This window comes from Mirounga leonina, unplaced genomic scaffold (assembly GCF_011800145.1).
Source record: "Mirounga leonina isolate KUSES-001 unplaced genomic scaffold, KU_Mleo_1.0 Mir_115, whole genome shotgun sequence".
Lineage (NCBI taxonomy): Eukaryota > Metazoa > Chordata > Mammalia > Carnivora > Phocidae > Mirounga > Mirounga leonina.
In genome coordinates, this window is record NW_023270268.1 from 10,612,660 (window position 1) to 10,627,040 (window position 14,381).

The 14,381-nt window shown below is 47.1% G+C and overlaps 1 protein-coding gene across 1 annotated transcript in view; it reads right to left on the reverse strand.

Moving 5' to 3' along the window:
- CCDC13 (coiled-coil domain containing 13) overlaps window positions 1–7,374 on the reverse strand; it is a 38,984-nt gene extending 31,610 nt beyond the window's left edge. The window contains exons 1-3 of the mRNA XM_034993024.1: window positions 7,154–7,374; window positions 4,978–5,126; window positions 904–1,046 (exon numbers count right to left, since the gene is read on the reverse strand). Coding sequence (XP_034848915.1) covers window positions 904–1,046; window positions 4,978–5,126; window positions 7,154–7,374 — 513 coding nt within the window. The remainder of the gene's footprint in view (window positions 1–903; window positions 1,047–4,977; window positions 5,127–7,153) is intronic.
- Between the last annotated feature and the right edge of the window lie 7,007 nt (window positions 7,375–14,381).

A 14,381-nucleotide genomic window follows, 5' to 3' on the forward strand; every position in this document is an offset into this window, starting at 1 on the left:
AGGAGGGCAAGGCCCATGCCTATTTCGCTCCCCCAACAGGGCCTGGCACAGAGCCTGAGGTGCTTCTCAAACCATGTGTTATAGAATAAAGAAGTTCTAATTCAATGGCCAGCATAACATCTGGGGAGGCCTGCAGATGGCAACAGAATTGAAATAGCAATGCAGCCCCACCACAGGCTGCGTGACCCGAGAAAGCCCCCTACCCTCTTCACGCTCCAGCTTCTTCAGCCATATAAGGGAGCTACATAGGTCCTCTCTAGCCTGTGGATTCCATCCCAGCCCCGAAGGGACCATGAAGTGCTCGGGCTGTGTCCTTGCAAGACTAGGGGTCTGTGACTAGCTGTGGGAGGGCAGGGGGGCAGCAGAAAGAGGAAGATGGGCAAGAATGAGACCAGCTGCTGGAGTGCTCCTGGCTCTAGCTTCACACTAGCAAGGATCCCTGTTAATGTAGGTAACGAACGTTTATCTAGTGCTTGCTACATGCCAGGCACAGGTCGAAACGTTTTACACTGTTGCGTCTCTTGATGGTCAGAAAAACCCTAGGGTGAGTACTGTTATTACTGCTATGTGTCAGATGGAGGAAACTGAGGCACAGCGCATTTATAACCTACTCGAAGTCACAAAGCAGGTCAGTGATGGAGCTGAGATTCACACCCAGGTCAGGCTCCGGATCTGTGTCCTAACCACTCTGATGGCTGCCTCCCCGTGCGCTGTGTCCCCCTTGCTTCCTGACACACTTTCCCCCCTCTCAGAACATGACAAAGACTGAGGAACTCTTTGCAAACACTGACCCACAAGCCCTTCAGAAGGACCCAAAGCATCTAAGTGTGACTCCCTCTCTGGAGGAGTGGCCCAGGGTCCTGGGAGTCCCTTCTAGAGGCAGGAATGACCAGGGCCCCTCACTTCCTGCTCCAGCTCCTGGACACGATTGCTCAGCTGCTTCACTCTGCTTTTCGCGCCCTCTGACTCTGCTGTCAGCACCCGGTTCTTTTTGGACAGCTCGATGATTTTGGTGGCAATCACATCCCCGGCCACACCGGCTGTGCCTACGATGGAGGAAAACAGCGAGGTCAGGGAAACACACAGGCCCGCACATCAAACTCATGCCACACTACCAATGGCCCCGGGGTTTTAAGAGCTAGAACCCTCCTGAAAGGGCAGAGGCTCAGGGGAGTGACTGCATACCTGGGAACCCTGAAACCCAACTCCAGTGAGTAGAAATGCAGCCACTCTGCAAAGTGTAAATTTTATTTCTATGGGATATAAGTTTATTGCCCCAATTCTTCATGCCCTCCTCAGTGACAGGGTTACACATCCACACCTTAGGCTCTATGACTCTGCTGTGCCCTCCAGCCAATAGGTACCCTCTCAACCCTTCTATGCCTGCCTGACTCTGGCTCAGCCAATGACTTGTTTGGCCAATGGGTTGTTAGCAGATAAGGCAGAGGTAGAGGCTTGCAAAGCACTTGGGTAGTTAACCCCCCCTCTTTTCACTTGTGCCAACTCCACAAGAACACAGCCAGGCCCGCTGGCTGGTCCCAGGAAGAGGAAGAGACATGTGGAACAAGGCTGAACTGCCCTAGCCGGGCCTGGTCTAGATCTGCTGAGCCCCAATTAACCCCAGATGTTTGATGCTTCCTGCTGAACGCTGCTGACATTATGTGCTGGTTTCTTATACAGAGTTTTGTGGTGACATCTAGTCAGTACAAACGCACGCATCCATCTGTAAATATTTACTGGGCTTCACCAAATATTGGGCATTCTCTGTACTAGGGATTTAACGGTGAATAAAAAAGACTTCTGGAGTTTACATTGTAGCTGGGGAGACAGATAATAAAAAACAAATAAATATGGGGTGCCTGGGTGGCTCAGATTGTTAAGCGTCTGCCTTCGGCTCAGGTCATGATCCCAGCGTCCTGGGATTGAGTCCCGCGTCGGGCTCCCTGCTCAGAAGGGAGCCTGCTTCTCCCTCTGCCTCTCTCTCTCTGTCTCTTATGAATAAATAAAATCTTTAAAAAACAACAACAACAACAAAACAAATAAATATGTATTCCAATGATCGGGAGGACTACATGCTATGAAATAAAGCGAAGTTGAGCAAGAGGGTGAGAGGGATGGGTGATGCTATTTTAAATGGAGTGGTCAGGAAAGGCCTGTCTGAGGAGGTCCATGTGAACAGAGACCTGGATGAATGGAGTGAGGGGTCAAGCCATCAAGAAGAGTGTTCTCAACTAGGAAGAGTATTCTAAGAAGAGGACACAGCAAGTGCAAAGGTCCAGAGGCAGGCATATGTTTGGAGTATCTGAGGACCATCTGGCAGGCAGAGTAGCTGGAACACAGTGGGCAAGGGCAGGAGGCTGGGGAAGAGGTAGCTGGAAGGGTGTGAATGTGGGAGGTTGAATGGTATGGGGCTGTGCAGATAGCTGGCAATGGGAGCTAGCCCGCTTGGCTACTGACTGACTGGGTGGCGTTAGAAACCCCGGCCCAGCTGTGCAACAGCAGATCTGGTCAGAGGGTCTGGAGGTTCTCTGAATGCTTCTGACACTCCAGCAATGGGTAACTGGCAGAGACACCTCCCTAGGCCTGCTTTTTAATACGACCATCATGAGCCTCAGAACAGCCTGAGAGTGACAACTGGTGGAAGGTAAACAAGGATGCCTGATGGTTTTCAGAGCGACTCAGCCCGGGCTTGCTGCTGCTGGCCTGGCCGGGCACTGAGTATGGCAACTAGGGCAGCTGCCCTTGGCCACCTCCTAGCTGCTGAAGAGGCCAGGCATGCTTCAAGAGAAAGGGCTCAGAACATGGGGAGGGAAACCCGACCTAGAAGTACACGGGGCCCAGCAGTGAGTTTTCTGGGTTATGTTTTCCTTCCAGGACTCAAAAATCCCAGAACTAGACATCATGAAGAGGTCCAAGAGAGGCCCTCTCTAGTCTATTTTTTCTTAAAAGATTTTTATTTCTTTATTTCAGAGAGTAAGAGAGAGAGAGCACAAGCTGGGGAGACAGGCAGAGGGAGAGGGAGAAGCAGGCTCCCCACTGAGCAGAGAGCCAGACGTGGGGCTCGAATCCAGGACCCTGAGATCACGACCCGAGCCGAAGGCAGATGCTTAACTGACTAAGCCACCCAGGCGCCCCTAGGCCCTCTCTAGTCTAAAGGGCAGGAAGGGGGACTCAGAGAAAACAAAAAAATCTTCTTCCTCTTTTTTTTTTTTTTGCTTTCCCAAACCCTACTCTTGAAGCTGCAACCCCATGGTAAGGGGGCAGCAGTGAATGGACAAGCACAAAAATGCTAAATATGTGGGTAAATATAATAGACTCTTTTTGTCTCCTTAGGCTCTTTATGTGTCATGATTGAGAGCAAATATTATAACATTGTCTGTTGGGATTTTCAATATACAGAGATCTAACACATATAAAAGCTGCACTGTATGAGGGAGGGCAAAGGGACCGATAGCGTGGTAGTTCCTTCATTCTGCTTGAAGTGGGAAAATGCTAATTCTAAGTAGACTGTGAAAAGTTATGTATTTTGTGATCACCTGAGCAATCACTAAAAACTCATACAAAGAAATAGTTTTGTTTTTTTTTTTAAAAAAAAAACAACAGAATTAAAGCAATCACTAAAAATCCAGCCAAAGGAAAACCAGTCCATCAGTTGTCAGCAGCCCATCACTTGTGGCCTGGTCTAAAAACATGCACCAGGCCCGTCAGACTTTTCTCTTCCAAACTTGATGCTGGAAATCAGAAATGGGGACTGCACAGCGAGGACTGGACTCAAGAGGTCTTGAGCAAGAGTTAGGCAATCAGATGAGGCCATGAGCAGGCTGGCAGAGATGACAAGAGAGAGCATGGGACAGGCTGGGCAAGGGGGAGGGGCCCCCGGGTCCCCAGTCTCCAGGGGTGAGGAAGCATCTCCTGCTTCCCCCTGTAGCTCATCGGCTTCTCTACAGCCCTGCCGAAGGGCAAGCTGCCCCTCCTCATCTGAACCCGAGCCAGGCTGGGTGTGTTTCTATGTCTCCCAAGTCCTTTTCCTCAGTGCAGTTTTCGTTTTAGACAGAAAAGGCCCAAAGAATGGAGGGAGACACAATAGGCTACCGAGGGCCTTTAGGATACCAAGTTCCCTTTGGTTTTTCATTCAGTTTTGGTGCTTTGCATGCACCGAACCTTAAAGAGACTGGCTCTCAAAGGCGGGGAGGGACGCTCTGGCAGATGCCGGCTGTGGCCCGCTGTTATCTGTGATCAGTTACACCAATTTTCTGGTTTAGTCAGCTACCTGGGAATTGCTCAATGGGTTTATGTGGAACAGAGGACAGTCAGCGCCAACGTCCCCACCAGATCTTCAGGGCCAAGGTCTAGCTCATAACCACAGAGCCAATGTCCAGCCCACACCCACAGAGCTAAGGTCATCTCCAGGCCCATAGGCCAATGTCCCTACCAACAGAGCCAAAGTCCAGCCCAGACCTCAAGGGCCAAGCCCCATTCTAGACCCTACTGGGTCCTAGGAAATCCCCTTAGAACAGCTACCTTCCCTGTCCCATCCACTTTTCTGGAGTGCTGTGGAGTAAATGCCAGTAAAGTCCACTGGGGCTTTTTCACATCCATAATATAATGTCTGAGCCTGAGGAGCAAGATCAAATGGACCCTGCTGGCCCACGACATGCAGCTAGCATCCATGGAGAACCCCCGTCGTGAGTCCTAGCTGGGCCATCAACACTGCCCAGAAGGCCTGCAGACTGTCCCTGCTGTTCATGTGCTCCCATTTCCTGGTACGCTGGCCTCCTTGGCCAGCTCTCTTCCTCCACCTTCTCCTTCATTTCCAGGACTCATCTGGACAAGACTGACCACAGTTGACCCTTGGCACTCTCTCTTGAGCACCTGCCCTCTGGAACCTGCTGTTTGCCCTGCCCAGGGGGCTCCACAGAGGCTGGGCCAGCTACCAGGACTTCCAGGCAGGGACTATGGCGGCCATGCTGGAGCTACCTGTGAAGGCAAATCTGTCCTCTTCTATTTTCTTTTTGAGATGTTTGATTTCAAAGTCCCTTTCCTTCAGCAGCTTGTACAATCGCCCATTTTCATCCACCGTCTCCCTGAGCTGTTCTCGAAGGTGTGCAATCTCATCTTCAAGCATCCTGTAAGGGCGAAGGCAGAGTTACAGGGACCGATGATGGGCGGGAGTCAGGTCTCCCCCGCCCAGGTGTGTTGTATCTGGTCGGACACTAGGTGGTGGTAAGGACTGGTCTGTACGAAATAGAAAAATGTCAATGAGCAGATTTTAACACACTGTTCTCAAAACTGAGTGTGCACACACACACACACGAAAGGAGAGAAAATGTTTGAATAACATTGTTTACTGTGGATTTAAGAGAGGGCTATATAACTGACTGCCCCTCTCCAAGAATTCATACTCCGTCAAGCATCCATGGAATATGGATAAAAATGTATTATATTATAGGCCACAAAGGCAATCTTGGCAAATTCCACATAGTGGAAATCATTCAGGCCATTTTCTTTAATGGCAATTGACTAAAATTAGAAATCATTAGTAAAAAAATGTGGCAAAAATTAAGATAAAAAACAAACCCCAAAACCCATTGTCTGAGACTAAAAAAAAACCAAAAACAAAAACAAAAACCACTCTCCTAAATTATATATGGGTTGAGAAGAAATTGTAATGTGTATTATGAAGCATTTAGAACAGAATGACTGCAGCAGCAATATACATCAAAGCTTGTGACATACACCTAAAGTGATACTCAGAAGGACATTGATAGTCAGAACTGCATATAGGTATATATACACACGTATTAGAAGACCAAATAGGAATTGCCTAAGTCTTAAGGCTAGGCCTCTAGGTTTCAGGTAACCCTGACAGAAAATCAGAGCAGGTTGTTGGTTTTGTTTATTATAAGTCGTCTTGCCAGGCTCTCTTCAGCACTTTAAAACATGAGAAACATGTGACTGATGGGCCTGTGATCACTTCTACTGTGAGGCACGGAATGGGCTCCCTAGGGACAGGTGTGCGGGGAAGCAAGAAAATTACAGAAGTTAGAGGGAACAGTAATTATTATGCAACAGCTGATATTGTCATTATCATTGTTATTATTATTATTATCATTAAGTAGGCTCCATACTCAGCATGGAGCCCAACGAAGCGCTTGAACTCACAACCCCGAAATCAAGACCTGAGCCGAAATCAAGAGTTGGACACTTAACCAACTGAGCTACCCAGGGGCCCCTGATATTATCATTAGTGTTGTTATTCTACCAATGGCGCAAGTCTCCACCAATTCCAGTTTCTCTGATTTGGGGAAAGATCACCGGGAAATGGGTCTGGGATTAACTTACAGCTAATATTTAGGAGCCATAGGAACTTTTTCAATTACTGAGCAACCTGTATGTTTTTCCCAGTTAGCATTTTTTAGTAGAATATTTTGAAAATTGAGAAACCATAAAAGGTAGAACCTGAAAATGGAGAAGATAGATTCTGGGCCAAACCAGAAGCAAAGAGACAACAACTATTGTGGTTTCTTTCTTTTTTCTTTCTTTTCTTTTCTTTTTTTTATTAGCAGAGAATTTTGTATCAATATAGCCTTCTGCTTCTAACAGCAAGTATAAATCAACATGCATCTGTGATACTGTTGAATTTAGAGCAAAATGAGAAGATTCTGGACTCCTTTCAACCTTTTCACCATGGAGGAACCAAGGAACCCACCAAGAGCTTCTTTACACAGGTATGTTTATGGGTTGTTATGTGTCAGGAAAGGGAAATTGGCATAGGAGAATGATCCCAGATGAGAATTTGGAGCAATGATCATTTATGAACCATCAGAGTTAGCCAACCAGCTCCTCAGAAACCCAAACACAATTTTCATGAAAGAGAGACTGAATAAGAAAATTCAAGTGAATAAACTACACCCTGATGAGCTTCAAATTTTCCATTTGACTTTAAATTATTTTTAAATACAGTTTATACCAATATATCCATAGGAGCACAGATCTATCAGACCCAAGTGTGACAACCTGTGCCAAAACTTCTGTGGCTCAACTTGTAAACACACATCTGGTCAACCTGATTGCCCACTGGTCTGTGATCAGTTCGCCCCCTCCCTCCTTACCTCCCTCCAGTGCTCCTGGGAGAGTTCAAACTTGCATTTACCTCTGCTCAAAGCTGTTTTTCGAGTTTTGATCCCCAGGTTGGAGAAGGCTGAGGCCATCGGAAATCTCCAAGGGCTCTTTTTGGTCATCGACTTTGATTTTGAGGCTCAGTTCCTTTTCCTTCTGTTTCTCCATCTGCTTCTGTAACCTTTTGTGCTGCATCTCCTGCATGGCCTTGAACTGGAGACGTAAGGTGTCCTGTGCACCTTCATCTGCTGCCATCTTGCCCTAGGAGTAGGAAAAGAAGCAAACCCCACCAAGTACACATTTCCTGAGAGTACTCAGCACAAAATCAGCTCTGTCTACAGCCTCCAAGTCTGGAGGACCCAGCTTAGCCTTCTGGTGTCCATATAGAAGCTCAGAAGACCCACCCTCCCCTCAAATCCCCTAAAAGCCAAATCTGAGCTGAGCATCCTCCCCAGCCCTGAATGTGCCACCAGACTGCAAAGGCGTCAGAATACTCCCCAGCGCTGAGACTCAACACTGCCCTCCTTTCTGTCTCTAAAAACAGTGGCTCTCAACTCTGGCTGGATATTAGACTCTCCTAGGAGCCCCTAAAATATAACAAAGCTTGGGCACAACATCCTTGGACCAATTAAATCTCAATTTCTGGGAGTGGGGTCCAGACATCATTACTTTTTAAAAATTAAGTATAATTTATACATGGTAAAGTACATAAATCCTGAGTGTATAGCTCAATGAATCTTAACATAAGTATACATCCCTGTGGTGACCACCCAGATCAAGGTATAGGGTACTTCCTGTCCCCCAGCAGGGCTATCTTGTGCCCTTTCCAGGCAGGTGTCCCCCCTCCCCCAAGTAACCACTATTCTGACCTCTGCCATTAAAGATGAGTTTTGCTTTCTTTTTAATCAGCTCTATTGAAGTATAATGCATTGACACTAAAATATGCCATTTTATGTGTGAAAACTAGTCTTGACAAATACATATACTTGTGTAAACCACCACCACCATCGCTGTAGAACATTTCTTTCACACCAAAAAAGTTCCTCTGTACCCCTCTGCAGTCAGTCTCCCTGCCAGTCCCAATCCCAGGCAAACTCCGGTCTGCTTTTGGTCACTTATGGTTTTGCCTTTTCTAGAATTTCATATAATTGGAATCATATGGTAGGTAGTCTCTGGTTTGTTTTTGTTTTGTTCTGTGTTTTGTTTTGCTGTTTGTGTGTGTGGGTGTGTGTGTGTGCTTAGTACTACCTTCTAGAGATTCATCCGTGTTGTTGCATGCATCATTAGTTCATTCCTATTTATGGTTGGGTAGTACCCCACTGGGTAGATATATCACAGTTTGCTCACACACTCACCTGTTATTGGGCACTTGAACTCTTTCCATTGTCAGCTATTATGAATAAAGGTGCTATGAACATTCATATACAAGAAAGTCTTTGTGTGAACATATGTTCTTTTTTATTTCCCTTGGGTAATACATAGAAGTGGAAATGCCAGGTTAGGTGGTAAACTTATGTTAGCTTTATAAGAAACTGCTAACTTGTTTCCTAGAGTGACTGTAACATTTTCCATTCCCACCAGCAGTGTATGAGAGTTCCAGTTGCTCCACATCCTTGCCAGCATTTAGTATGGTCAGTCTCAATTTTAGTCTTTCTAGTGGGTATGTAGTAGTATCTCAGTGTGCTTTCAATGTGCATTTCCCTGATGTCAAATTATATTGAGCATCTTTTCATGGGCTTACTGGCCATTTGCATATCTTCTTTTGTGATGTGTCTATTTATATTTTTTTGCCCAGTTTTAAATTGTGTTATGTGCTTACATTCTGGGTGGTTTTGTTTACTTTTGAACTCCAGATAAACAGAATAATAGACCATGAACACTGGAATTTTTAAATGGTCCCCACATGATTTTAAAGCATAGCAAGTGTTAAGCACCCCTGCCTTAAACCAAACCGAAGTCACATCATCCACCCACCATCCAACTAGTCATAAATCTTGTTGATTCTCCATAAATGTCTTCACATCTGCCCCCATATTTCTGGCACCACTGATACCGCTCTCACTATCATGCTCATGGCAACCTCAGGGCCTTTGCACTTGTGGTTCTCTCTCCCTGGAATGTTCTCCCACCCCTCCACCAGCCAACATCCACTTTACTCACTTCTCTCAAATGTCACCTTATCAGAGAGGCCTCTGCACTCTTCTCTTGTAGAAAGTTTTCTTACTCTCACTCCCCACACTCCTTATTCTGTGGTACCTTCCTCCACAGCACTTGGCTTTACCTGACACACTGTATGTTTGTTGATTGCTTCTCTCCCTGTCTGCCAGCCCAACAATGGCAGGCACTGTGTGATGTTCACTGTTGGGCCCTCAGTGCCTAGAATGGGGCCTGGTGTGTAGCAGGCATGAAATGAGTATTTGGTGAACTAATGATGGATGGTTCTGTTCCCAGGACTGCTCAGCAGGTCCCTACTGCCCTGGCTGTCCTCTCCCTCTTCCCACCTTACTTATAGTCCAGCCTGCATTGGCCAAGGGACTACTTTCTTTAAAACACAACTCTGAGCCTGACACGCCCAGCACCAAAGAGCCTCACTAGATGCCCTTTAGCCACAAAACCAAGTCCAGTGGCATTAAAGGCTTTGGGGGATTAAGGCTCTGGGGGATTAAGCCTCTGTTTCTCCTTCCAGCCTATTGTCCTCTCTAGTGTCCCCTTGCTCCTCTATCTCTCCATCTCCCCCTCCTCTGACTTAAACCTTGCTGGTTCCCCCAGGCCTGGCCTAAGTAGCACATCCTTTCCTGACCCTCTAGGAAGAACATCCTCCCTGCATCTACACCTCTCCACTGTACTTATCCCCACCTTGTCCACAGGGGTGGTCCCAGAGCCCATACCGAGGGCTTCTTAAACCTGTCTCAGTATTGAATCTCTAGGGATACAATCTACAAGTACTGATGTCTAGGCCCCAGTCCTGGAGGATTCAATCTAATAAGTCTGGGTGGAGACCAGGCATGGGGCTGTGTTAGCACTGCCCAGGTGGCTGGGGTGCGCTGAGGCCTGAGCCTGCAGTCCGACCTTGAGCCTGTTGCAGTAAAAGAGGCGCTGGCGTTACCTTGGAATTCCTTACCAGGTAGCCCAGCCCATAAGAGGAACTATGCAGTAAAGAATTAACTCATCATGTCTGGGTTGTCCACACCCTGCCTATTCCAAAGAAAGGTTTGACCCTTGACCTGCTCCTAGGAGGTAACCTCTAAGTCTTTGGTATATCCTGCCTGACAACAATGCCCTTCTTTACCTGGGGGACTTGGGCCACTCCAGATGGTCTATGCTAACTAGCAATGTGATTTTATGATGGGGGCCTTGGGCCACGCCATGTATCAGCTTGACCTCTAAAGAGGTGGGAGATTGAATGACTAAGGTCAGCCATGCAGGCAGTCAGTCATGCCTGTGTGACTGACCCACAGTAAAAACCCTGGTCCCCAAGGCTTGGGTGAGCTTCCCTGGCTGCCAATGTTCATGCATATTGCTGAAGCAAGCACTGTTCCTGAGGCTCCACTGGGAGAGGACAACTGGAACCTTGTGCCTTGTGTCTCCTGGACTCTGCCCAATGTGCCTTTCTCCTTTGTTGATTTTAATCTGTACCCTTTGTCATAACTATATAACAGCTTTTCTGAGTCCTGCGAGTGCTTCTATCAAATTGTGGAAACAGGATAGTCTTGGGGACTCTCAAACTACAGGAACCCCTGGACACCTCTGCTGAATGTGTGGCAGCCGTAGATAAGTCTCCACTCAGACTTCATTGAACAAGCAGACAAACAAACAAAAGGGTTTTTATTGGGGGTCAGTCACAGAGGCATGGCTGACTGCCGGCGTGGTTGACCTTAGTCATTCCATTTCCCAACCCATCTTTTGGGACACCCAGGGATATAATGTAACTTAACAACTGGACTCAATGTTATAAACAGGCAAATCAGACTTTTTCTGTAAAGGGCCAGATAGTAAACATTTTAGGCTTTGTGGGCCATATGGTTTCTGTTGTAAGTACTGTGCTCTGCTGTTGTAGTAGAAAGTAGCACTAGATAAGCCGGAAATGAGTGGGTGTGGCTGTGTTCCAATAAAACTTTATTGCAAAAACAGGCAGTGAGCTGGATTTGGGCTTTGGGGCCTTAGCTTGCCAACCCAATTTAGGGGAATTTCACCTGAAAAAGTGTCTAGAGATTGAAGAAAACCCTATTGAGCCTATTATTTGAAAATGTAACTAAAGAGTTTAAAAATCAGTTTATCCTGTGATTCCCTATTTCTGTAGATTGTAAGCAGGGACAATCATATACTTCATTTTCCAAACTGGGTCACCTTGGAGAGTGAAAGGGAGTGCTATTAATAATCATTCTGGGTCAACAGCAACTTGGAGGCTGTGCCTAGGATATACAGCAGCAGTGCCCACCCCTGCTGCGTTCTGGAACCACCTGGGGAGCTTTAAAGATACTGGTGCCTGGGTCCCACACTCAGGGATTCTGAGGTCACTGGTCAGGGAGCAGCCTGGGTGTTGGACATGCTGGTCTGGGCTACTGTACAAGTAGCCTGGCCCAAGCTGAGATAGCACCAAGGGTTCAGGGTGAACTTGGCTCTGTGTGAGTCTAGAGTGTTTCTAGACCTCTTTGGGTCTCAATCCCTCTTCATTGAGCAGGAGATGATGACAGGGAGGCCACAGATATTCTGTGAGGGACAAATGCAAAGCCGGGGGGGTATGTGTGTGTGTGTCAAGATACTTTGTCAGCTATGCATTGGTAGGAACAAAATACTATTTTTCCCCCTTCCTGGTGGTCTCTCCTGGGAATTCCCTTCCTCCTCATCTTGCCCCACACCCAGATGCTTCCTGTCCTTCACAGTGATGCTTATGACCCATCAGCAGAAAGCCTTCCTTGGCTGCTGGGCCTGCAGTGACCCAGCCCCATGACATGGCAACCTCTAGCCTCCACAGCCACTCCTTCACATCATAAGGTCACCTCTTCTGCACCTTATCTCCTGCCTACTCACCCCAGTATCCTCCTAGTGCCTCCCCATCTCTCTGGCTGCCTGATTCCCATCTTAGCTCCCAGGTCTTGTCTTGGTACCTCTAATCTATACCACATATGACCATCTGGGACATTTCTAAAACCAGATCTAAGTGGCTCCTACCTCTCCAAGACCCTGTCAGGACTCATGGAGGCCACTCTGGCTGGCCCGAAGATAATGTCCATCCCACATTTTTATTTAACTTTCACAGAATGCTCTATGAGGATTTGAATTTGTTGCCAACATTCAAAGATCTGTAGATTTCAATTAAATCCAGATTTTTTTCAAAAGTTTACAGGTCTGGCCATGCTGGGCCCATAGCCCCGCATGAATAGCAGTTGCTGGGCAGAAGGAGTTCCCTCTGGGCAGGCTATGCTCTTCCCACTCAACACCACCCCTACCACTCCCAGATGCTGCAGCCAGCACATCAGCTTCCTGGTATCACTGCTCATAAATGCTGTTCTTTCTCTTACACCTGCTGGATTCACCACTTTCGTTTCCCATCAGCCCCAGCAGATGTTTGGGTTTGTGACTCCTTGAGCATTAGGCTCAAGCCTGGAGGCATCTCAGAGGCTTGCTTCAGCTGCTCTACCTTCCTAGGATGCCTTCCTCCCAGGCTTTTCCCCCTGACCCTTTCTCCTTCCCATAAACTCCTGTTTAGCCTTTAGGTTTCCCTAGGGGTACTCTGTGGACTCCTAGAATCCCCTGGGCGTCCCTTAACTTACTCAATGTATTATAATTATCTATGACTTTGTTTCTATTCCTTCCTTTTACTAAGAGGACTCTTAAGGGCCTTATTTTTTAATTCTCAGCATCTTGCCCAGAATGGGCCTTCAATTATTTGTAGAACTGTCATTGAATGAGTGTAGCAGGTGCTCAAGGATGTAGGGGAAAAAAATGAATGAAAGATACAGAGGACAAACTGATGGTTGCCAGAGAGAAGGGGGGTGGGGGATGGGCAAAATCGGTGAAGGGAAGTGGGAGGTACAGACTTCTAGTTATGGAATGAATAAGTCACGGGATGAAAGGTACAGCACAGGGAATGTAGTCAATGATACTGTAACAGCATTGTATGGTGACAGATGGGGGCTACACTTACTGTGGTGAGCACAGCATAACGTATAGATTTGTCCAATCACTATATTGTACACCTGAAACTAACATAACATTGTGTCAACTACAATTTAAAAAAAAAAACTTAAAAAATGAATGACTGAGGGGCGCCTGGGTGGCTCAGTCGGTTAAGCGTCTGCCTTCGGCTCGGGTCATGATCCCAGGGTCCTGGGATCGAGCCCCGCGTCAGGCTCCCTGCTCAGTGGAGAGTCTGCTTCTCCCTCTCCCTCTGCCTGCCTCTCTGCCTACTTGTGCTCTCTATCTCTGTCAAATAAATAAATAAAAATCTTTAAAAAAAAAAAAAAGAATGACTGAGTAAATAAATAAACAAAGAGTAACATGTAAAGCCTTTTGCTATTTCTGATGTGCACTTGAAGTCACTGGGGAACAGGTACTTCTTGGATGCACACTGTTTCCTGGGCAAATTAATATCTGTGCTTCAGTTTCCCCATCTGTAAAATGGGATGATAACCATTATATACTTCACAGGGGGGCCGTCAGGAGTAAATGAGGGAATGCATGGCAAGTGTGTGCTATGGCTCCTGGCAAAGAAGCTCTCCTGACAGTTTAGCTCTTATTCTCTTTCTCCTCATACGAAATGGGGTGTCCTCCACCCAGCCCAGCCTGTGGGAGACAGACAGCATGTCTGCATTGACAGGGCACCTTTGGGCTGCATCAGCCCCCAGGCCATTAGCACCCACTCTGTGCTAAGCCTGCAACTAGTGGAGATTTGGATGTCGTTGGTCTGGGCTGTGGCCTGGGCATCTATTTTCATTTATGTTTTAGTTTATTTATTTATGTTTTGCATCTGTCTATTTTTAAAGTTTCCCAGGTGAGTCTAAAGATGAGCTAGGCCTGAGAATGAGGGGAGGTAAGTGGTCTGAGAAGCTGGGGAGACCTGCAGGAGAAGCAGCACCCCAGTCAGCTTGAAGCTGAGTGCTGAAGAAACTGGCTTAGGGTGGGGAAAAGGGGTGCCAGGAATGGTGGGGCAGAGGGCTGTCCTGCCAGAAGAAGAGCATTTGCAGAGAGAATGTGATGAGTGTGCGGAACTGAGAGAGGCTCAGGATGGCCAGAGGGCAGGGCAAAGGTTTGGGGAGGGA